Here is a 24,185-nt window from a genome sequence, read left to right as displayed (position 1 = left end):
CGGCCCCGAGGGCAGCCCAACTGCGATCCCGAAAGGAAAGAGTCGTCTTCGTCAGCCTAATCCTGCTGGATTTTCTGCGATTTCCTCCACCGCTGGAGCGAGCCTGACACAAGGGAGGCATTCAATCTGCTTTCACGGGGGAAGAAAGCACGGAAAAAATACCCTTTAACAGAAAGAACTCAGTTTGCGCAAGAAGTGCAATTTCAAGGCCCCAGAGGACACAACTGGAGGGTTGTGCCTGGGGCTCCTCGTCGGAGCAGCCGGCTCCCCAGACAGTAAATACACTTTTAATGCAACGGAAGTTTGGGGCCGCAGGTCCTCTCCTGTGAGGCCCGGGGTGCGCCTCCAAGGGTATGTCAGGCTGAGTGTCGGTCATCTTCATGGGAGACCCTCCCGGGAACCGCAGCGAGGACGCCCCGCGAGGCGAATCCTGCTTCTGATCCAACGCACGGCTCCTCTGAGGCGGTGCTTGGGGACCCACCCGAGGCGAATGAGCCCGAGCAGAGTCATCCAGCGACGTGTCTGCCGTGGCCGCCTGCACAGCTCTTCCCCGTCTCCACCCCTGGAGTCCCTGGGTAATACGAGTGCCACCCAAAGACACATCGCGCCACATGCACACTTATATTAACCAACCACCAAAAATGATGTCTTGCAGCATCAATTTAACAGAAATTACTTACGATTAAATCTGTTGGGTGTCTCTCTGTGCCCCCGCCCTAGCCACTGTGCCATCAGAGAAACCTGGATCCCAGAGTGACCCCGGGATTAAATACCCTCGATGCACCTGGCGCTTCGTGAAGGTGATGGGGGTGGTCACGGGGACAGTGCCCCATCAAGAGACGGGGGAATCCAACTAAGAAGGGGGTGTCGTCTCATGAATGTCAGATGTAGAAGGCCTGGCCTTGAGAGAATAACACAGTCCTCACTACCCAGAAGAAGAAACAGGCTCAGAGTCGGGTGGGACCTGGCCCATGTCACACAGCTGTGAGTGACAGCACAGTGCCATCAGGCCATCCGGCTCTTCCCTTTCAGAACTACAAACACCTCCAGAAATGGCCGCGACGCATGGGGACAAAGAAAGAATGTTGGCACCCCTCTCCCGGCCGGGACTTGAGTTCCAAAGGACCCCTGGGCTCCCTGCTGTGTTTTCAGATGGGCAGTGTGGGAGAAAGGAGATGGGTGAGCTGAAAGGACAGCACCCCAGGATAGTGGGAGGCTGCCCTAAGGACGCAGTGTTGGGAATCTGGGTTATATGGGGGAAGGGGCCTATAAGAGGGGTCTGAAGGATCTTGCCCCAACACAACCCACATCTATCTGGCAGGAGCTCCCAGAATGCCTGGGCAGGACATCCATGAGGAAGGGACGGAGATTTTGGTGTCTTGCCCAGCCTGGAAACCAGGGAAGTTGGACCTTGGCCAGCAGGAGTGGGGGGCACGGCCTCTTTCCTCTAGGACACATCTGCCCTGCCTGAGAGGGGGCCATTAGCCTTGTAATTAATCTGCTCCCTCAGAGGACTTGGGCAAACGTTTAGACTGGGGACTCCCTTCTCTGGTTTGTCTAAATATTTGTAGATTGTGGGTCACCCACTCACTTCCTACAAGGCTAAATTTGGGGTGGTTCAAGCCCACACAATTTCCATCACCCCAGAAATACCAGGGCCAAGCTGAGCAGCATCAGTGTATCTGGAAGCTTCCAGTTCCAACCAGGGCCACCCTGATATCCGGGGTGATATCCCAGTGAGATCATGCCTGATCATCTCTTCTTATGTGGGGCTCTGTCTCAGCTACTCCTGGCAACTTGGGGTCAAGCAGTGCTCAAAGGTGAAGACCCTGGAGTCTAGACAAGGGAAATAAGTTACTCAAACTGGTGGGCACAGCTGGTGGTGGTCTGGGCCCCATTCAAACTTGGAGATGCCCAACATTGGACTCCAAGTCTCCCACAGCCTCTCACACAAATAGTTTCATTCATGTATTCACTTCAGCAACCCCTAGCTTATTTTTTATCAGCATCCTCACGGTTTTTCCTTTGGCTACCATTTACTGAACTCCCCCCCCCCCCCCATCAGGAGCTGGGATACAGCCTTCACATTAATATCTGATTTAATCTCTTCTGGGAGGAGGTATGACTTCTCCCTTATTCTATACATGAGGCTACTGAGGTGCAGAGAGGTTAGGTAGCCCACCCAAGATGGCACAGCAGAAACAGAAGCACTCTAGAGGCCAGAAGTATTGACCCCACCAAGCTCCAGGCCATTCCACTGCATGGCTGCTGTGCCACCTTCTTACGATTCTGCCAAAGGCTTTCTCGCTCCAGACCGGGCAAGTGGGCTGTATCGGAGAAACTCCAAATTTGGGAGCTGAGACCAGACAGTGGCTATGAGCACCCTCCTGCTGCTTAGCAACGTTGCTCCCTGGTGGCTCAGCGCACCCCGAGGCGTTTGGGGCCCCGGGGATCAGCGCGCCGGGGCCAGGCCTGGGGTGAGGGCTCAGGCAGAGCAGGAAAGGGCCTGGAAGCCGTGTCCTGCCTGGGGTCCCCTGGAAGCTGGAGCCTGTACTTAGTTCCCCCTGGTAAATAACAGCTCTGGTTTCTGCTAAAAGGATTCATTCCCAGAACACAATAATTTTCATCTCCTCCTCGCTACAACCCATAGTTTATGGCTAAATATATGCCATAATGAGCCGCCGGCCTGATAGCGTCGTTAAGGAGATATTTGACCTCGGGTTTAATTGCAGGATGAAATAAACGGCTGGGATGCACAGAGGGACGCTGCCAGCTCCCAGGCGGTTCGGGGCTCGGCTCTGGCATCCACCAGACCCAGAGAAAGTGGTGCTGGTGAGGAAAGTGGCTCCCGCCGTGCCCAGGCTGCCAAGACCTGCAAAGGCTCAAGAGACAAGGGTGGCTGGTGTGGTCCTTGGCGAGGGGCTGCCCCAAACCCTTCCGTGTGGGTGGATGAGGGCGACTGCTCACCCTGGAGAGTGGCCCTCATGGGGCTCTTTTCACCTGGCCCCTTGCTTTCCAAACCTCCCTCCCCCAGAAAAAAAGCCATCCCTACCCCCAAGGCCCAATAACTAACTGGGCATTCAGCTCGCTCGGGAGGCGCCTCACCACCAATCACGACAGACTAAACACCAGCCTGAAGTGTTTCCAACACAAGCCTCCTATCAGTCTGACTGGCGAGGGCGCAGGAAAGGGGACCCGGAGGAGGAATGGCCAGGCACCTGCTGAAGGCTATTGCGAGAGGAAAGCGGGCGCTGGCAGACAAATCGGTGACCCGGAGCTGAGCGGGGCAGCAAGTGGGGTGGGAGGGACTCTGTGAAGCAACGGCTCTGGTCTCTGGCCCCCGGGCCTGCCGCCCCAGCTCTTCTGCGTGTAAAACATGTCCCAGCTGGAGCCTGTGACCCCCGCAGCCTGCAGGAGAGGGGGGCAGGTCCTGGCCTGCGGCAGTGCAGGGTGCAGCGAGCACCCACACCCCTTCTCTCTTCTTGGATTTTTCTCTCCGCTGCTCAATGTCAAGGCTCCGAAACCCGTCAGGGGAGTGTCAGCTCATTGCACCGGTTTGACGAATGGCGGCGCAGTGAAAGAAGGGGGTGGCAAAAACCACGATTTAGGCCCAATTTGTCGGATCTTAGTGGTTCTTATTTGGGAGGGAAGGTGCTAGGGACTTGGAGCAGCTACGGTGCTGCTCTTCCCCCAAATGTATCCACACGCCTGCTATTGCAGCTCCCACCTCAAGATCCTCTGATGTGGAGTTAGGAACACGCTCCCTACACACAACAGCTCCACCGGCTCCATTACCTGCGACCCAGGAAGCTTACAATACAAACTCCAGGCCCAACAAAGGGTCCCGCCTCAGTTTCCAGGGCTTGGCATGGAGCCCTCAGGTGGCACGTGGTCTTCAAATGGATGCCTTCTCCCCACAGGGGCGAACTCTACCTAAACGTGGGGCTTAGAACGCATCGCCCTAAAGGCTCTCTTTCCCTGGGAGAGCAAGTCTCCGCGCAGAGTTCTCATGCAGCCAGGGAATTATCCCCTATTTTCCCTCTTCCTTGAGTCTGCTTCGTTGGGAGGAGGGAAGCAGAGATTCAAAATTCCCCACGGGGAAGGTGGGGCCCCCACGTGGCTGCGGGATCCAGCTGGCCAGGTTGGAAGCCCGGGCAGGGTGTTCTCTAGGCCGCTGCGGTGTTTGGTCAGCAGCCCTGCACCCTGCGCACCTAAAAACGGGAGGTGAACTGATCCCGAAGGGCAGGAGTCGCGTCTACACCTGCAGAGCGTGGGGAAGAGCTGTGGCGCAACGTATGGAGAAAGTGAATCTTCCACAGGGCTGGCCACGCTCGGGTCTCCCCTTGCCTGTGGAGACACAGCCGCCCAGTGTCTGGAGAGAGGCCGGGTGCGTTTCCAAGAGGAAGCACGCGGCCCTGGGCCCCGCGGGACGCAGAGCCCGCGTCCGCCCCGCTGCCCTGGCCCAGGCAACGCCCACGGCCATGGCCACGGCCACGGCCACGGCCACTCTCCTGCGCGCGCTCAGGGTCAGAATCTCTCCCTCCGGCTGCGGCCGGGCGCGCTCTCCAGAGGGCTCCGGCTCTGGCGTCCCGGGGTTCCCCTTTCACTAAAGAAAAGGGGGGCAACCGCCGGCACGCGCCGCCGCGGTCCTTTCCAACCCACGGAGGAAAAGAGGGCGGTGGGCGCCGAGAAAGGAAAAAGTCTTCTCTTGGGCTGGGGCAACTGGGGCGGCCTATGGAAAACCAACTGCTTCCCCCCACCCCACCCCCCGGGAGAGTGGGGAATAAAAGTCATCCCGGCCGGAAAGCAAATGTCAAAGCCGAGGCGAATCGTGTTATTTTAAAAAGAAAAGAGGCAACCGAAAGGCGGGCGGCGAAGAGATAAAAGTTAGGCTGATTTTTACCCACACACGAAATAGGCGCTGGCAGGACTTAAATTAGGGTTTTTCTTACCCAGAAACCTGATTGTGCTACTGCGGGTTGGCGGGGTGGGGAGGAGGGAGGATTGCAGAGAGTTCCCGATTCGTAGGGGGTGAGGGGTGGAGGGAGGAGACAATTTCACCTCGTTAGACGAAGTGGGGGTTCTGCCGAAGGTCCCCGCGCGCGCGCGCTTTGATTGGGCCCGGGACGCGAGTCCCCGGTGGCCGCGGCGCGATCGGCGGGCTGTTTGTAATTCCACCCTTTTTTCATTAACATAAACAGCACTTGAACAAAAATATACACGGCCACCTACTTCGCCGGGAAAGACGGCCCCGCGCCCACCAGCCCGCGCTCCGCCGCCGGCCGGCGCCCTGCCCTCGCGGCGCGCCCCGGTGCGCCCCGGTCCCCACGGCGCGCGGAACCCGCGCTGAGGCCACATTCGGGTGGCTTTGAAGTTTCCGTCCTCGCGGCTCTCAGGACACCCCCCTCCTACAGTTCAGCCTGTCATCCCCGCTGGCCGCCGCCGGAGCCCCGACAGAGGTGCTGAGTTGTCAATGTAAATTCCTCGTTAAGCCACTTGTTGATAAAGCCTCGGGGCAAATTGGTTCCTCTTTACCTGCGCGCCCCCGCCCCCGCCCCCGCCCTCGCCGGCGCGGCCCTAATTTCGGAGGATCGCGTAGCCCCGGGCGGCCTCGGCAGGGAGCTAATTGAGTTGGAACCCGCCCTGTCTTTCAGCCCGAAGCCCGTCGGGGGTGAAGGAAGGAGCTGGGGGCCGGGGTACACGCCGTCCGGGACCTCCGGCCTCGGGTGGGAGGCCCAGGCTTGCTTTGGGTGGAGAAGAGCCGTGATGGGGGCGGGGGTCTCCCAGGTCCTCAAAGGCGCACGCGGTAACTGCCCCGCGCTCTCGTCGGTGCGCGGGCCTCCGGAGTCGGCGTTCACGCAGCTCTGGCCCCGGGTTCTCGCCCCACCCGCCCCGCACGGGTGCATGTTCCCAGGGTCCGCAGGGTCATCCAAGAGCCCTGGGTCTGAGCTTCGCTCTCTTCTGCGCGTCTCTGAACCCCCAGCTCACCCTCCCGCGCCCGCCCGAATTAAAAATCGGCTTTTGGGGACTTGAATGGGTATCGGCCCGACCCATCCAGGGACCCGGCTCCAGGTTTTGTCTTATCGGGGCACAGGCAGGCGGAGAACGGCGCGAGTTTCCCGTGCAATTCAAGGCCCCCGGCAGCACAGCTGGAGGAGCCGAAGCGGCAGGCGTCCAGGGGCCTTTCCCCCCTTTGCGTTACCGCGCAATCTTCGGGGTCCGCTCTTTCCTATTGCCCGTACGGACACGTCCCAAGCAATCCCGACCTTTAAATGTCCCGGGTTTGCAGAGAGGGGAAAAAAACGGTTCGAGGCTCCCCAGTTTCACGGGCCTTAGATTCCGGTCTAGGCGTCACCCTCTAGCGGCAACCCGGGCTGCATCCGGAGTCCAGACCCTTCCTACCCTCCCCTCTCCCTCGGATCGAGCCCCTGAGCTGCGGCGGTGTCCGAGCCTGGGCATCCCCACCGCGGGCCAAGGAGGGCGTCGGGGCCCGCGGCGCGCGCGGACCTGGTTTCCAGAAGGCGCGTCTCCAGGAGCGCGAGGCCGGGGTGCGCCCGGGCGCCCCGAGGGCCTCCGCCTCTCTGCGCAGACACGCGCGGGATGAAGGCCGAATCTGCGCCGGCCGAGGCAGGGCCAACGGAGGGAGAAAGGGGCCCTCGCCGCCCCCACCTCCCAAGACCCTTCCCCAGCCTGCGCGTTTTTGGATTTGCAGCCCCAGCGTCTTTCTCCAGGCGCCCAGGAGCGCACCCCTCGCCGGGTAAAATAAATGCCGCGTTCGCGCCCGCAGAGCCCATCACGAGCCCAAACCGCGGGTTGAATAATTGCTCCCGTCGTCGCAGAACCAGAGCGGCAGCAACCAGCGGGGTTTGCCCGGGACCCTCTCCGGTTGCAGCGCCCGGCGCCGCCCGGGCCTCGGTGGGCGCGGAGCCACATCACAGCCAGGGTGCGGTCGGGGCGCCCAGAACCCCGCGGGGGCCTGGCCACGCGGAGAGAAACCTGTGCGGTGCTTCCCGCGAAAGCCTGAGGGATGCACCGCCCGCGCCGAAAGCCAGTCCCTCGCCAATCGTCTTTTGGGGGGCGACGTCAAGGAGGCTCGAGTCACACCCCAGAAGCCCGGAGTGAGTCCCGGCTGCTTCTGAGAGACAGAAGCGAATAGTGAGGGGCAGGTAGGGGGGAGCGGCAGGTGGGGGGAGCGGCAGGTAGGGGGGAGCGGCAGGTGGGGGGAGCGGCAGGTAGGGGGGAGCGGCAGGTGGGGGGAGCGGCAGGTAGGGGGGAGCGGCAGGTGGGGGGAGCGGCAGGTGGGGGGAGCGGCAGGTGGGGGGAGCGGCAGGTGGGGGGGACGGGCGGCCGCCCTGAAGCCAAGTCCTTCCAAAAAACGCTGCTTTGCAAAGTCGCGGCTCCAAACGCGCGGGCGGCGGCGGAGGGGGTGCGGGGACACTTATTGCGGGTCTCTCTACAAAGCGAACTTGATTCCTGATGGAGCTCGTTCGCACGGAAAGTGAACCGGCCTTCCTTCGCCTCGCTGGGGGCGGCGAGCGGCCCGGGGAGCCCTGCCCGCCGCCGCGTGGCCCGCGCCCCCTCCGAGCCCTGGGCAGCGACGCGGGAGGTGGCAGGAGAAGCGAGATCAAAGGGTAGACCTTGACCTTGGGACAGAACGAAATGTTGGAACTGTTTTGAGGTTTCTACCCCTTCCGGTAGCAGGTCTTAATACGTCTTCGCACGTGGGGGATAGAATTCTGCAGGTAATTCATTGATCATGATTAACAAAACAATACCCAGCATAAGAATTCATTGGTCCTCAGGTAGAGAAACGAAGTATATAGATGAAAACGAAGTGCCCCAAGGAAACTACTTTTTAAAAACGAACCCAACGGGGAGCTGGGTGCCATCAGCGTGTTCAAAGGGTTGCTGTGGGGCCCTGGCCGGGCGGCTCAGTTGGTTAGAGCACTGTCCTGGGAGCGGAGGTTGAGGTTTGATCTCTGTTAGGGGCACATACAAGGACCTACCAGTGATGTGTAAGTAAGTGGGGCCACAAATCCATGTTTCCCCCCCCCCATGCCTCCCTTCTTCCCTCTCCAAAATCGATAAATAAATAAAGTTTTGGTATATCTCCAGCATAGAGAAAATATTTTTCGAAATAGAACGACTGGAAAGTTTGAGTGTCGGTTTTATGTTTTCACCTTTATTTGATATTTAAATTCTACAGGGTGGAAAGCTGTTTGTTGGTCACAAGTTGAACACTGAGCAAGGGGCAAAAATAATAATAGTGAAAAGGGACCGAGCCAAGTTTTAAACTGCAAGCTCACTAAGCCTAAGGTGTGAGGAGCAGCAGCCGGGTGGGGGCTCTGGAACCGCCCCAGGTAGGGACCTAGTGCCTGGGGGGGCAGCGGCCTTCACTCCCGAGGAGAAATGCCCTGGAGGCCCGCTCCCAGGGACAGGGGCCCCTGGGCCTCCAAGGAGCTAAGTCAGGAGCTGCTCCAGTGCCTGCATTGGTACAAGTCCTCCTGCCTGAATTTTATGCCACACACACAAAAAAGAGCAGCAATACAGATTTTCCCTGAACACCCTGGGTGGGGGCAGTCTAGGGACTAAATGAGCCCCCCACCCCCCGCAAGTGGAAACCTGGCTGGAGAGTCCAGTCCACCACCCACCCTTCCTGGCATTTCTCAGAAAATAGACTGTTGGGAAGCGGTGCCAGGAAGCTGGGGTGCAAGCAGGGAGGCCTCGGATTCTGCACCCCACCCTGTGTGAGGTTATAGGGCGGGACTCGTTGCAGGTTGGAGGCTGCTATTTTGTTATTACTCGGGGTGGAAAGCTGGGTGCACACTAAACAGAGCCTCTGAGTTTGGGGGGAGTGACGGCCTCCCCTCTTCTTCCTGGATTTGCCAAAGGGAACCCAGAGTTGGGACCCTGCACTTGCCCTTGGGAGGAGGGAGGCAAGTGTCTTGCGTGGGTCCCACATTTATGAGCCCTCGCTGTATGCCATGCTGTGCCTTGCTCTCCTCTGACATGGGCTCAGTAAGAGCAGCTCCTTGGCATGGGGCTGGCACATAGAGCTCAGCGGTTCTCTAAGGACAATGCTGTCCTCGGTTAGTCTTCACACAGCCCTAGAGCAGAGATGCCTATATTTCACCATCAATCAAAGGAGAAAGGTGGCTCAGAGAGGTTAAGAAGCTGCAGAGAGTCACAGAGCAGATGGGGCAGGGAGGTGGGATTCTAGCCCAGGTCTTTGACAGGCTGGGCCCTGGTTAGGTGGCCACCCCACAAGCAGCTCTGTTGATGCAGGGGCCAAGCCTGGCGGGCAGGGGAAGGCAGGGCACCCCTGAGACTTCACCATCCCGCCCAGTGTCTGGCAGCTGCCGCGGGCCATCGCATGGCCCAAGGAGGCTCCCCTCCAACCCTGCGCTCTACCGCCTGAAGTTGGTGCCGGATTTGAGCGACTTTCCTGTCCACACTGAGGAGGGGGAACTCACTGGTGGCAAAAACAGAGTCTACAGGGGGAGAGACTTATCCCCTAATTTTCTTCACTCCACCAAATCCTTGGTCCTGTCAAGCCAAGTCCACAGGCTAGATCCCCACAGGCTTTTGGAGACTGCCAGGAGAAAGGCAGGAGAAATCTCACCCCCCAGCACCCCAAACTCCAGTGTGGAAGCACCCCCAATTATATCAGCCAGGTCAACAATTACTCATCTGTGGAATCCTCTAGACTACCCAGAAGGAGGTACTCTCACTGCTCTTGTTCTGCCACTGAAGAAGCCAGGGCCCAGAGAGGTGAGGCCACCAGCCCAGGCTCACACAGCAGTGGAGCCAAGTCTCAATCAGACAGGTCCCACACTCCTAACCACTCTCTGGCTGGCTGGTTGGTTGGTCTGTTAATTCAACAATTCTGCCATGGTCTACATTAGTGGCCCTCACACACCTAACCCCCCCCACCAGACTCTGCGCAGAGTTCTCCCGACTTTACTCCTCTGGGTGGGTGATGAACGTACCATCCCCATTTTAAGGCAGGGAAACCGGCACCTAGAGGTTAAATCACTTGCCAAGGCTCTCGCTCCACCCTGCCCGTGGCCTCCTAGCGCTTCACTCGCCCGCCCTTCCCTGCTCTCTTGGGAAAGCCCCACGCCCGGGCTGAATGGGAGCAAGCCTGGGGCCCACTCCCAGGAGAATCGGATGCAGAAAAGCTTCAGTGTCTGAGCAGCCGCTGCCCGCCAGAGTGCCTGGAGCCCTGGGAGAAGTGTGCCTCTTCCTGTCCTCTCTTTTTCTCTCTCACTCTCCCCCTGTGTCTCCCTCCTTTCTCCACCTTGCACACGCTCCTTCCTCCAGTCTGAGGCTCCCTGACTGACTCTGTCCACAGCCCATGGCTCTCTAGGTGCAGCCCCCACCCCCCAAGCAGCAGACCAAAGAACTCCGTCCACCCACCTAAGACCTCTCTTTCTCTCTCTCCTCCCCCCTCCCCTTGCTAGCCATCCCTTTGTGTCTCTCTCACCCCCCTAGGCAAAGTCGGACTCTCGCCACCTGTGTGTGCCTGTCTCTCTTAGGCCTCACCCTTTGTGTCTCTGACTCTAGGTGACTCTGGGTTCTGATGACCAAATATTGGGCCTCTCTCTGGGGAGAGGGAGGGTCTCGTGGTCTCCAGGCCGCCAGTGCCTCTCTGTTCTAGCTCAATGGGCAGGCTGCCCGGCACCCCACCCAGCTCTGACTTCCCAGGATCTGCGGCACCTTCACCCATGGCACATACACACGAGAACCGGCTCTCCAATAAAGAGCGCAGAACACAGGTCCAGCAAAGCCGTGCGTCCAGTACATCCAAGCGCAGACTCTTCCAGGGGTTTCCTGAGGCAACCCGGCTGGGACAAAAGCACCCAAACCAGACCTGGGGGAGGCGCGGGAGAGGGTGTCACTTCCATTTTCTCAGCAAACCCTGGGCGGTGGGCCGCGCCCTCGGGCAGGTGAAGCCCCTCCCTTCCTCCCTCCCTCCCTGAGTGGGGCAGGCGCTGAGTGCGTTTTGTTTTCTCGATAAAAATAACACTCGTTTGCAGTATCATTTTCAACGCCCTCTAAGTGGGAATAGACGGGGAGCATTACCAGCTCGAAAAGGAGACCGACGGGGACATTTTGAGGGCTCACGCGAGCAGGTTTCTGGGAGCAAATTGCTGCTTTTGATTAAGAAACAATCTGAGCACGTTCCCCTTCACCTCCCTGCTCTGCCTGGCCCTCAATTCCCAAGTGAGATCCACTCGGTTCCAACTCCCTCTTCCCCACGGGCTGTGTGTGTGTCTGTCTGTCCGTCTGTCTTTATTTTCTCTCTCCCTCAAATCGGACAAATAGAAAATACCTAGCCCCTGAAATTTACATTTTCCTTTTTTTCTGAAACTCGGACAGAATTCATTTTCTCCATCTACACTGCCCCCCATCTCAGAAGGATTTATTTCCACAGGGAGCTCCCCCCGCCCCAGCGACAGCCTTGAGTGACAGTCTCCTCTGTGCCACCGCTTAGAGGCTTTCCTCTCTCTCCTTCCGAGGATCCTTTGCTCAGAAACAAAACCTGGCACCACACACACACACACACACACACACACACACGCACGCTGGAAGGAGCGTCCGGGGCCGTCTTTCTGAGCGCGGCCATCCAGGCAGCGGTGACCGCCGGGCTTCAGAGCCTGCCTCTGTGGGAAGCAGGGCCGCAGCCGGGATGGCAGAGCCAGGACGCTCCACGTCCCGGGGCCGTCTGTTTCTCAGGGCAGCTCGCACTGCTAATGCCAGAAAACTCCCAAAAATCTCGAAGGGGAAGAAGGCTGTAAATTCCTGGGCTGCAATGTTGTCAAATATTTCATTGAAGAACGTCATGGAAAATGTGTGCTTTTGGGTAAAAGGGCCCAGTGAGGGGGCAAGCTCAGGGCTACAGCAGCGCAAGCACGGGCCTTTTTTTTTTTCTTGACCAAAATATGAACCTCTCCCTAATGTACAGCTGACAGGGAGATGGACTGCCAAGGACTGGTGCAGGGATAATCCCTCCCCTGCTGCTCCCCCAACGTGGCCCCGGTGGTCCAAACAGGTGGGGTTTTGTTTCTGAGCCCCACGTGCACCAAGGGGGTGTGGCAGGGCTCTGTAGGCCAGGGGGTGATGCCTCTCTCTCCTTCTCACTTTGAGGTACCCCCAGTGAAGAGTCTCAGAGGGACCCAGAGTCCGGCTTCCTATGGACAATGGGACTGCCTCAGTGTGGAGTTGAGTTGAGCGGCAATGGGCACAAGTGGGCATGGCCCCCCAATATGTGGGTGTGGGCTCCGATCAGGAACTTTCTCAGTGGCCCCGGCACACCCAGGCATTGGGGCTCCTTAGCACACACATCTCTTGTTCCTGCCTCCGCTCCGTGCCAGCTGCAGACAGAGGATCACAGGTTCCCGTGCTCGCAACTTCTCCAAGACCCACCAAGAAGGCTCCACCGCACTTCAAGAGCCGCCCACCCTTCCCGGCACAACCAAATTCTCCAGTGCAAAATGCAGTAGGGGAGTCACTTGGCTTCCCTGGGACCTGAGATCAACACAGAACCTGCGTCACAGGGTTATGGTCAGGCTTGCAGGAGCTGGGGATCACCTTGAGAGGCCTCAGAAGAGCACGCCGTCAGGCCTCGATGCCCCCTGGTTGGGTGGCCTTTGCCTTTTTCTCATTGCCTGTTAGGTTGCACGCAAGCCTAACCGGACAGCTTTCTGTTCACTGAGCCACCCCCTCCTGTAAGCGGGCTGCCTGCAGCTCCAGTGGACAAGCTTCCCCGCGTGGAGCCCTCTCCTTGCCACATGCCCTCCCCAGGACGCACTGTCCACGCACGCCCCATGACATTCTGTGGGCATACGCGTCGAATTGAACGTATTTTACAATGTTCGTGTAAATCCAATATCCCCTGTCTATGCCATAACCCTTTCTATCACACACACCCGACAACTGCCTGTATAGTTCTGTGTTATATGGTCCTCCGCGCCTCCGATAGTCCGTGTCTGGAATGCATTACGCTGAACATGCCCTCAGAATGTTGCGTGTGCCTAACTTGCCATACTCAACATATTTTACAAAGATCTGTGTCCAGAGCACCTCATATTGCGCTCGAATATTCCGCACGCGTGCACTCTGTTGTTGGGTATTGATGGCACCTGCAGGCGCCACCCTGCGCCTGCCTCCTCGGACGGTCAGCGCAGCCCACGCGCCACAGTGGCACATCCGCGCCCCCTGCGCACCGCCCCGGCTGAGCGCCCCCCTGGCCCTGCGGTGCCCGCCGGCGCCGCCGGTGCCCCTCTAGTCCCCCAGCTCCCTCGGCACATGGGCGCGCCTGATGTGTGCGCACAGCCAGAGTTTGCAGAGAAACAGCCCACTTGTCATTTTATGGGTGGGGGAGGAACGACGCCCTCTCTCCGCACAGCCCCTGGCCTCCGAGTTGCATTTTCACCCGTGAACATCCCATCCGCGCCCCTCCAGCCTCCCTGCGGAGGCCCCCCGGCCAGCCGGCTGCCCTCGCTGCCCAGCGCCTGCCTGGGGCCTGGGGACCAGCCCACACTACCTTGGGTCGCCTTTGGACGTCCTCTGGAAGGGGCTGGAGGGCGCGGGGCAGGGGAGGCGCTGGCCCGGCGCTAATGCGGAGCAGGGCGGCCCTCGCGGTGGGTGGTCGGCGGCTGCCTCCGCCCCCCCCCGCCCCCGAGGCCGGCGCGGGCACCATCCGAGCTGGATCTGGTTCCCTGCTCGGGTTACTGCGCGCTCTCCGCCCGGGCGGCTTCACTTAAGCAATTAGCCAGTAAAAATACCTTGGGTTTGGGGAGTGGGAGACATGGCAGGCGTGTCTGTTTTTACACCCCCGCCCCCCATTTGGGGGATTCCCGGGGCTAGCGCTTGGGCGCACAGTTGACTTAGGATGGGGAGGGGGGGGGGGTGTCTTTAAGGATCTTTAAGCTGAGAGCAGAAAGCTGCCACATCCCAGCCTGCATTTTCTCCAACTGCCCCTCAAGCCGATTTTGTTTGTTTGTCTGTCTGGATAGCCTAAGCCTGTCTCTGCACAGTCCTGTCCAATGCTCCCAACAGCCCTACGAAAAAGGTGCAATGGTTCGTACCATTTTTTTAGGTGAAGAACCGAAGTTACAGCATGGTGATACTATCTACTAATACTGTATCACGTCTGAGAATGTTGCTGACAGAGATTTCAAATGCTCTCACCACACTGTAGCTGTGTGGGGGACCGGAGGTGGCCGCTAACTTTATTGTGGTAATCATTTCGCAACATATAAATGTATTAAATCAACACATCACACACCTTAAACTTCAACAATGTTATGCTTGGTTTCTATACCAATAAAGCTGGGGCAAAAATAAATCCGCAACAAACCCTTCTTCCCCCCTCCCCCAAAAAGTGAAACTAAGGCACAAACAGCTCATGCAGCATCCCTCCACGCTGGAGGCTGGATTCACATGCCCACGATGCTCTCAAACCTGCAGGCAGAGGGTCTCCCTGTCCACCGCTGACCCTCACCCGGCTTGACCCTGATCCTGCAGTTGGACCTGGATTTATACCCTGGCTCTGCAGGGTGACCAAGGACACAGAGTAACCTCGCTGAGCCCCATCTATAAAAGGAGGGGTAATATTGACCTGGTAGGGGCTTCTGTGAAGATTAAACAAGTATCTTTGGGGCGTTTAACCAGGGTCCTGGGGTCATGAATAGGAGGTCCCAGGTTCGTGGTTGGGCTCCCATCTATGGACAATGGGTTCAAGGTATTTGGTAAAAACCGTGAAAATCATGCTACAAATGTCGCAGGTATGCCTCTTCTGTGTGTGTGTGGGGGGGGGGCTTGGGGGTAAGATGTAAGTTTCAACAGTTGGTCAAAGGGATTCACAGCCCAGAGAACATCCAAGGGGGTGTTAATAAGGTGGTGATCAGTACTTGGGCATGATTGGCAATTGATAAGTCCTATTGACATTGTTTGTGGTTGTTATTAATCACTGTCAATTTTCCAACAGGTCCGTCTCTCAGGGCCTTGGCCCTCGGAAGCCAGGGGCACACCGGGAGGTAGAGCATTTCTAAGTCCCACTCTCGCCAGGTCCGGCCTGCGACGAGGCATCTGAGAGGGTAAAATGCAATGACAGTCTGTTCTTGGGTGTGGAGAGGAAAGATGAAGAAATGTTTATCACCACTGGCTGACCCAGCTCCTCACTGAGCCTCAGTTTCCCCACCATAAAAACGCAAGGTGAGTTGGGATTTCTCAGGGGCATCTTAAGACACTAGAGCTTAGTTCTTGAGCATGTGAAAAAGCCCTCCTTGCTTTGGCTGTGGGTTTTCTCAGAATTGAGGGGGGTTTTCCCCAAATTACAGAGCTAAAAGCTCATTCCTCCTCCCTCCTTTTCATGTCCCCCACCTTTACGTCCTGACTGGGTGGAGATCAAGGGTTGGGGAGAGCCTCCCTCTGCAACATTCCTGAGGCCCCAAGGCCACTGGGGCCCCTCTCCATGGGCATGGTAACTGCTGTCCTTCCTCTACAGAGTCTGGTTTGCTGTCAGAACCTGAGGGGTAAGTCGAGGCCAGGTGGGGCCCAACTCCACACTTCTTGCCCAGGAAGGCAAGAGCTCCCCCACCCCAAAACACTTAGGGGCCCCAAAACAGAGCGGTTGAGAGACAGGATGTGCAGGAGGGAGAAAGTGTCACATGGGGGTTAGCCAAATGAAATGTGCAGCCCCTCCCAACTGGAGAGGCCTCCGAGGAAAGGAGCATACTGGAAAAAGAGCCCCCCAACTTCAAGCTCTATAGAGCCCCCTCACTTTGGAGGCGCCAGGTCAGTGGGGGAGGAGCGAGAGAAAGGAAGGCGTTCCTATCACTTTTTGGGAGCCGTGGGGAGCGCTGCACCCCTCTCTGGCTTTCCAGCAGCAGCCTCCCCCGCTCTTCTAAAGGCCAGATGTGCTCCCAGCAGCTGGTGGTAGCGACCCCTTCTCAGGGAACTTCCCTCCGGGCGCCGCCTGGGCCTCCTTGACTGCAGCTGCCGTTTGGCGGAGGCGGAAAAAAAAAAAAAAGTGGCGGAGAGAATGCGAGAATGCGGGTGTTCGTGGACCTGTGCGTGCGCACGTGGAGCGGCTGTGCGTGCGAGTGCGTGTGCATGTGCGGCTGGCTGCGTGGGAGAGCGTGCAGCGCAGGAGTGTGTGCATTTAACCCACCGGGTGTCCTCAGCGGGGGGCAGGCCTGCGCGCCCTTGAGAGAGTGGGGGCCACGGAGCTGTGTGCGGGGTGTTCGCTTGCGGAGACGGCGTGTCCTGGAGGCGGGCGAGGCGCTGAGGGTGCCTGTGGTGTGTGGAGGCTGGCTGGGGCCGGGGCAGTGGAGGCGGGTCTGCCACTGCGCGTCTACCTGCGCGAAGATGCAGGGACACACAGGCAACCGCGTCCTACACTCACCCTTTCCCCAGGCCGGCTGAGCTGCCTGCGAGCGGAGCCCGGCCGCGGAGAGCCGGGAGGAAGCGCAAAGCTGGGAGAGTGACTCTCCTGTCTCCAAGAGCGCGGCTTCGCGGGATCGGGCGGCGATCGCTGGCCAGACAACGCCAGCAAGCCCCCCAGCTCCTCGCAAGGACGTGCCAGGCGCCCCGGTGGCGACGAGGCGTCTAAGGCCGAGCGAACGAGGAGGGGCATCGGCAGGAAACAAGGAGGCCGGGGAACCGCGAGAGGCGGGTGGGCTTTGAAAAGCGCCGCGGGCCGCTCTCCGAGCCCAGCACAAGCCTCTCACCCCAGCTCGAGCCAGGGGACGGCGTCTTGGCTCCTCGCGAGGACGCGCAAAAACACCCCTCGTCTCCCTCCACCCGACCCAAGGCCCGGGCGGGTGAGGCCGAGCCTGGTGCCCCACAGTCTGCTCGCAAATAGCACTCACCTGGGTCCTTGTGTGCCGCCTTGCGCCCGGCTCCTGCGCCATCCAGCACTCGGCGCCACCGCCCCTCCACCCTGGTCCTGCCCACACCCCAGTGCTCCGAGGCTGGCGGGGGGAAAGGAGTGCCTGCGAGCCCCCTGCTGCGGGCAGCCCAGCGCTGTGGAGCAGCCGGAGCCCGCGCTCCCCGCCCGCGCGTCTTTCCGGAACCTGGCGGGGCGCGCAGTGTCAGAGGCCCGGTTGCGGCGGCAGGCCAGCCCACAGGGGCATTAGGCCAACTCCCCCCGCGCACGCGGAATTCTCTATTATTATTATTATTAAAGAATCCCTCAGAACATGTTTACATTGAACCGTATAAACTTCCTGCCAGGGCCTTTACCATCCATGAGAAATTGGAACCTGCTCTTGGAAAGTGGGGACATCACGGCTGCGGGGCCAAATAATAGGCGGGTTTTCAGTCTGTGGGGGAGCGGGGTGGGGGGGAATGAGGGAGTCAACTGGGCTACGTGTGGGTTCAGATCCGAGCGTGGCTAATGTACGCGTGAGTGGGAGTTGGTGCAAAGTTAAGCTCCTATGGGCCTATTATGTGTGCGTGAGTGAGCGCATTAGTGGGCGCGCGCATGCTGGAGCGCCGTGTGCGTGAATGGAAACGCACCGACGGGAGCTTACACATCTGAGTCTGGTCATTGACAGGATTTGCCTGTGCATCGATGTCTGCATGTGTGTGCATCGATGTCTGCATGTGTGTGCATCGATGTCTGCATGTGTGTGCATCGATGTCTGCATGTGTGTGCATCAATGCCTGCATGTGTGTGCATGAGCGCAGGAGTGCACGAGTGAGTGAATGAGGGGGTCGCTTGTTCTGGGAGCCTGTGCAGTTTCGGTCCCCGAAGACCAGCCGACCTGACTTGCTCCCGCCCGGGCCCCGCGGAGCCTGAGACAAAAGTGGCAGCGACCCGCCCTGCGCTTTCGTTTTCCGCCGGCGCTCGGCCCCGCGGCTGCCCGCCTGCTCGCGAGCGGCTGGGCGAGTCCGAAAAGTCCCGGGCGCGGCGCAGTCCTTCCCGGGGCGGGGAGAGCCGGGAGGCGGTCCCTCCCGGGAACCCTACGCCCGCCGGCCGCGGGGACCGCAGCCGAGCCGGCTGCGCCGTGATGGCCACGGCCTGGAGGTCGCTGTCGCCGCTGCAGTTGCGATTTGCTACCGGTCGGTACCTGTCCGGGAAGGCCCGGGACCCGGGGCGCGTTCCCCGTGGCGCCGCCGGGGCGGGGAAGGCTGGGGGGGCCTGCGCGCAGCGGGGCTGAACCGCGGGCTCGGGAGAGCGCGTCCACACTTGCTCCCCAGGTGGGTGGAGGCGGGGCGGCGAGGGTGGGGGCCCTTGAAGCGGGGGCCGGCGGAGGGCAGGGTGGGTGGGTGGGTGGGGAGGAAACCGCTGGAGGGTCTTACGCGGGCCCGGGAGACGCGGCCGGGAAGGTGCAGTGAGCGCGGCCTCCGCCGGAGTCTCGCAGCCGAGCGCTGCGGGGGGTGGGGCCGGGGGAGAGCCGCTCCCCGCGAGCCCTGAAGTTGATAGCTTCCCCCCCCGCGAAAAAACCCACTGGTGCGTGTGTGTGCGTGTGTGCGTGTGCGTGTGTCTGTGTGCGCGTGTGTGCGCGCGTGTGTCTGTGCGCGCGCGCGCGTCTGTGTGTGTGTCTGTGTGTGTGTCTGTGTGCGCGCGCGCGTCTGTGTGTGTGTCTGTGTGCGTGTCTGTGTGTGTGCGTGTGCGCGCGTGTGCGTGTCCGTGTGTGTGCGCGTGTGTGAGGGGGGATCTGGTCCCCGCAGCCTCCGCCCCCGCTGCCAAGGGGCTGCCCTGCGCCGCCGCCCGGCTCCTTCCTGGTGGGTGGGGGCGAGGGAAAGGGGGAGGAGACAGGGTGGGGGAGGGCGCCGCGGCGAGGGGGGCTCTGCGCCGCCCGCCGGCCGACCCGCGGCTCCTCGGGCGCAGCGGCCGCGCTGACGGCACAGGCGCCGCGGGCCCCGCGCGCGCCCCCTCCCCCGCCCGCGCCCTCCCCCCTCCTCTTCCTCCTCCTCCTCCTCCTCCCGGCCGGGCGGCCGCGCAGAGCAGCGGCGGCAGCGGCGGCGGCAGCAGCCACCCGATGTCTGCGGCGCCCGAGAAGCAGCAGCCACCGCACGGCGGCGGCGGGGGCGGGGGCGGCGGCGGCGCGGCCATGGACCCCGCGGCGTCGGGCCCGTCCAAGGCCAAGAAGACGAACGCGGGCATCCGGCGCCCCGAGAAGCCGCCCTACTCGTACATCGCGCTGATCGTCATGGCCATCCAGAGCTCGCCCACCAAGCGCCTGACGCTCAGCGAGATCTACCAGTTCCTGCAGAGCCGCTTCCCCTTCTTCCGCGGCGCCTACCAGGGCTGGAAGAACTCGGTGCGCCACAACCTCTCGCTCAACGAGTGCTTCATCAAGCTGCCCAAGGGCCTGGGCCGGCCGGGCAAGGGCCACTACTGGACCATCGACCCGGCCAGCGAGTTCATGTTCGAGGAGGGCTCCTTTCGGCGGCGGCCGCGCGGCTTCCGAAGGAAATGCCAGGCGCTCAAGCCCATGTACAGCATGATGAACGGGCTGGGCTTCAACCACCTCCCGGACACCTACGGCTTCCAGGGCTCGGCCGGCGGCCTCTCGTGCCCGCCCAACAGCCTGGCGCTCGAGGGCGGCCTGGGCATGATGAACGGCCACTTGCCGGGCAACGTGGACGGCATGGCCCTGCCCGGCCACTCGGTGCCCCACCTGCCCGCCAACGGGGGCCACTCGTACATGGGCGGCTGCGGGGGCGCGGCGGCGGGCGAGTACCCGCACCACGACGGCTCGGTGCCCGCGTCCCCGCTGCTGCCGGCCGCCGGCGGGGTCATGGAGCCGCACGCCGTCTACTCGGGCTCCGCGGCCGCCTGGCCGCCCTCGGCCTCCGCCGCGCTCAACAGCGGCGCCTCCTACATCAAGCAGCAGCCCCTGTCCCCCTGCAACCCCGCCGCGAACCCCCTGTCCGGCAGCCTCTCCACGCACTCCCTGGACCAGCCCTACCTACACCAGAACAGCCACAACGCCCCGGCCGAGCTGCAAGGTGAGTGGGGAGTCTGCCCGGGTCCTAGTCCTGGGGGGGGGACCTCAGTGAGCGCCCCGCGCGCCCAGGGCCCCAGTGGGCTGATGATGGACCCTGGGCGAGAGCCTGCAGCCACTTCTGCGGGGTGCCAGCCCCACTGCCTGGCGTCTCTCAGCCCCACCTCTCTCCCTGTGAGGGGTGAATGCAGCTCGGCCCCGAGTTGGGCCAAATGTCCTTGTTTCTCCTTTTGATTTCTGACTCCAGGCTGCTGGCCTTCCCCGGCGCGGCCAGGTCCCACCAAAAAGGCTCGGATCCAAATATCCTGAATCGCTTAGGCTTCCCCCCCACACACACACACACCTCAGCAAGTTCCCAGGATGGAGATGGGGTCCGGCCGGGCCAACTGGCTCACCCTCCTGGGGTGGTCACTCGGAAAGCTGCCGGGAGAGTGGCCTCTGCTCCTTGCCTGGGCAGAACGGAAGAGTTAGGCCCAAAGCCGCCTGGGCCTGGTGCGCGGAGGCTCAGCGCCTTGGCCTTTCGGAGAACCAGGCCTGGTCTCACGGATACTGAGCCGGGGGCATTTTGGGGTGACAGAGGCGGAGGGTCTGTGCCTAGGCCCAGAGCGAGAGTTGAGAATCATTGGAATGGAAGGCCCCGCAGACTCTTGTTTCTCAGGATCCAGGTTTTTGGGTCCCCGGGTACCCTCTCCCCAGCCTTCAGAAAGATGAGAACAACCTTCCCTCCTGAACTCCCCCGTCTCCGCACCCACCAGCAGACTTCTGGCCCAGTTCTGGCCAGAGCCTGGATTGAGCTTAGCAAGGGGCCTCTCAGGGGTCAGCTGTCAGCAGTCTGTGGGAGGCAGGAGCCTGGCCTGGTGGCTGAAAGGCCACTTCTGGGGTGGAGGGGGGTTGACCTGCTTGGGCAGCTTCAAACTTCTGGGCTCTAGCTGCCCCGTGGCCCTGTTCTCCAAGGGGGGCTCTCTCTGGAGAAGCCGCCCTTCCCTGGGATGGTTCTACGCTTCCCTGCTCCCGGGGCCTGCCTCTCGCTGCACCGAGGCCTCCACAGCCTTTGGGGGTGGGAAGTGGCTGCCCTGGCACCAGGCGGAGGGCTGCCCAAGAGGTGGAGGCCACCAGGACCCTCCTGGCTCTGTGGACCCACCTCAGGCCCTACCCCACCTCTTCCTTTTTGGCCTCCGGAAGCCCCCCGGCCCCGGGCTGGGTGTCCAGGCGGGGAGAGGCCCAAGCGGCGGGTGCTCCCGGGAGCGGGGATGGTAGCCGGGTGTTCCAGGATCTTTCCCTGGGGCACAGTAGCCCAGGGCCCCAGCAAGGGCCGGGAGCTCTGGGCGTCTGTGCGCCAGGGTGGAGAGCGGGGAGGGGAGGGCCCTGCGCCCAGAGAGCAGTGGGCAGAGCTGCTTCTCCGTCTTGAACTCTGGCCCCTTGTCGCCTCCCTCGCAGGCATCCCTCGGTATCACTCGCAGTCGCCCAGCATGTGTGACCGAAAGGAGTTTGTCTTCTCTTTCAACACCATGGCGTCTTCCTCGATGCACTCGGCCGGCGGCGGCTCCTACTACCACCAGCAGGTCACCTACCAAGACATCAAGCCCTGTGTGATGTGAGCCCGCGGCCTGCGGGGCCCTCCGGGCGCGGGCTGCCGGGAACGGGGACCTGGGCACCCGTCGCAAGAAACTGCTCTGTTCTCGAGGTATAACCGTCGGCAGAAGAAAGGGTTTAACCCCTCCCCAGTCGGATTATCTGAAAAGGAATTCCCCACGGCAAAGACGGGGCGCAGCGGTCGGCACCTCCTCCCCTAGGCTCCCTCAAAAGTTTTTAAAAATGGTGGCGTTGAGGCCTAAGCTGACTGCAGCTGTTGGTAAATAAACATCTATTTTCGATCCGATTGAAACCGGCTGAGAAGGTGCTGTGTTGGGGGGAAACTCTCAACATCGAAACAAAAATTCTGCTGAGGTCTCTCCCTCCCCCCCCACTCACCCTTTAACCCTCTAATGGAGAAAGTGGAGGGGGGAGATTGTGTTTTTTTTGGTTTTTGTTTTTTTAAGAAGAAAGGCAAACGTAGGAGACCCTCATTATCAAATACTTTTATTTTTTGGTTGAGTATTTATCTTTTTATTTTTAAGTTCCCTCGGAAAGAATGTCTTGGAATGCGCAAGTCTCTTTTCAGAGCCGTCTTTTTGCAGGGAAGGGGGGGGGCGGGCAAGGTCGCCTTGTCCCTCCCGGGCCTCGGAAGCCCTGCAGCAGCCGCAGGTGGATGTCCTTGCGGACGACTTGCGTTTCTGAAGCCACTGTTCGTCTTGAAAAGGAAACCAGTGGAGCCCCGAAGCGGGGCGGCTCTCCGGGCCTCTGCCATCCCTCCCTCCCCGGCCCCTGCGCCTTCCTCCTGTCCCTCCTCTGCAAGTCTCTTCGGTTCTGTTTCGAATTTTACTTGGACTTTTTCTCTGGAGGGTGTTTTTCTCACGAGACCCGGCTGTCTCCCGACCTCTACTGTAAACTGTCTGGTGCGAGAGCGACGCGAGCACAGCGCCCCGCGGGGACCCCGGGGTGGGGAGGCCCGGCTCCCGCGCGGATTCAGGATTGCGGTGACTCGGAAAGGTTAAGGCACTTTTTAAAACTATAGCAAGGCTCATCCTGTTATTTATTCTTTCTTTCCCTAGTAATCGAAACACCGCATAGGCTCCTCCGTTTATCAGTATTAATGGTGTAACTTTGTTGGCAATATTTGCCGCGTAGAATTTTTTTGTTTGTTGTTTTTTTTTTTTTTAGATAGCCATTGTAAATTTGAAACAAAGTGTCCAATTTGTGTAAAAACAAATTCCCATATGTTTTATATAAATATATATATAAAATGAAGGACGACCCCCTTTTTTCTAGTATCGTGGCTGCTGGGGTGCAGCGTTGGTGACACGTATTTTAAAATCTTCTGCACTGTATAAAATGACAAGTTGAGGATGTTTTGCCTTTTGTGTACTTTTTTTTTTTTCCTAAGAAAAGAACAAAAATAAAAATGTATAACATTTGTACATGGCCTTTGACATTGTATCAACTAGAAATAAAATCGCATGAGTATTTTATTGGGATTGCAGAATATCTTCCAAACCCCCCAACGTATGGACAGAAACTGGCTTGGGAGAGCTAGACGGTTTTTCGTTGTTGTTGTTGTGTTTTGTTGTGGGTTTTGTTTTTTGTTTTTTGTATTTAAAACATGGGTGATCCTCAATACTATTTCCCTTTTCTTTTTCATTTTTTTTTGGCTAATCTTCCTCTTTTCACTCTTCATTTCACATCGAAGTGAAATCTGGACGTGAGCAACTATTTTTCTTGGCTTCTGTTTTTTAAGAAGAGCCCTCTGCCCCTCTAAATGTCATTGCTCTTTTTAAAGAAATAATCAAACGTGCTTAGAGAGAAACGATAGTCTTTCTCCCAGGGAAAACCATATATATATTAAAAAAATAGATGAATATATAAAAATTATATTTTTACTCTTTTCCAACTCCAAGACCAATGAGAATTTTACTTTGAGCTTCAGACTTTACTGTTCCAATATTCCAGCGGTTATAAATCATGAAAGGACTCTTAAAGTTTTCGGTAGGGGTGCGTGTGTGTGCGCGCGCGTGTGTGTGAGCCCTGCATTTGTTTTTCCCAAATCAAGAAGCGAGTGAAATTTGTTCCAAAAAGCGCCGCGGGTGGGAGAGCAAGGTGATCGTCTCCAATCCCCTACCATTTCCCCCTAAATCCTCAGGGGCAAAAAAAAAAAAAGAAAAGAAAAAATTTGTGTTTAAAAGCCCGCGTCTCCTGCTGATGACCCTCTTTCTAGACCCGCTCCCGCGTTTTGGGAAAACAAACACAATGAAGTTGCATCGTCGGTGCGGCCGTTCGAGACCCACCGCAGTTTCTCTGAACCTGGTTCTTCTCAAGTTTGACATTTTGGACGTGAGGGTAATTTCTCCGGTGCTCTGTTACATCAAAATTATCAATAAACTCGCCCGGGCAATTAATGTCCCAACCTAACAGCTGTCTATAAAACCGAGATAAAGGGGACAGGAAAAGACCGGTGACTCCGTGTCCCTCGGGGTCCGGCGCAGGGCAAAGTGTGGGGCCGGGTCTCCTGGGCGAAGCGCGCGCTATCGTCGCCCGCGCGCCTAGGACCTTGTGCTCCGGGAGTTAGGCTCCCAGGGAGTGGAGAAGGTGTCCTCCCTGGAGAGGCCACCTCTCCGCATCCCC

General features: G+C 59.4%; 1 protein-coding gene and 1 pseudogene across 1 annotated transcript; one reads left to right on the top strand and one right to left on the bottom strand.

The window, feature by feature from the left end:
* Positions 1-15,773: 15,773 nt before the first annotated feature.
* Positions 15,774-17,296, bottom strand: LOC148091013 (uncharacterized; annotated as a pseudogene).
* A 1,702-nt stretch (positions 17,297-18,998) lies between these two features.
* On the top strand, positions 18,999-21,565 carry FOXF1 (forkhead box F1). The gene is made up of 2 exons (XM_087827184.1): positions 18,999-19,971; positions 21,405-21,565. Exons 1-2 carry the CDS (start codon positions 18,999-19,001, stop codon positions 21,563-21,565), a joined length of 1,134 nt encoding a protein of 377 aa, XP_087683310.1.
* Positions 21,566-24,185: the final 2,620 nt, after the last annotated feature.

Source organism: Miniopterus natalensis, chromosome 18, assembly GCF_054644295.1.
Source record: "Miniopterus natalensis isolate mMinNat1 chromosome 18, mMinNat1.hap1, whole genome shotgun sequence".
Lineage (NCBI taxonomy): Eukaryota > Metazoa > Chordata > Mammalia > Chiroptera > Miniopteridae > Miniopterus > Miniopterus natalensis.
This window is presented reverse-complemented; position numbering and strand designations above follow the sequence as displayed.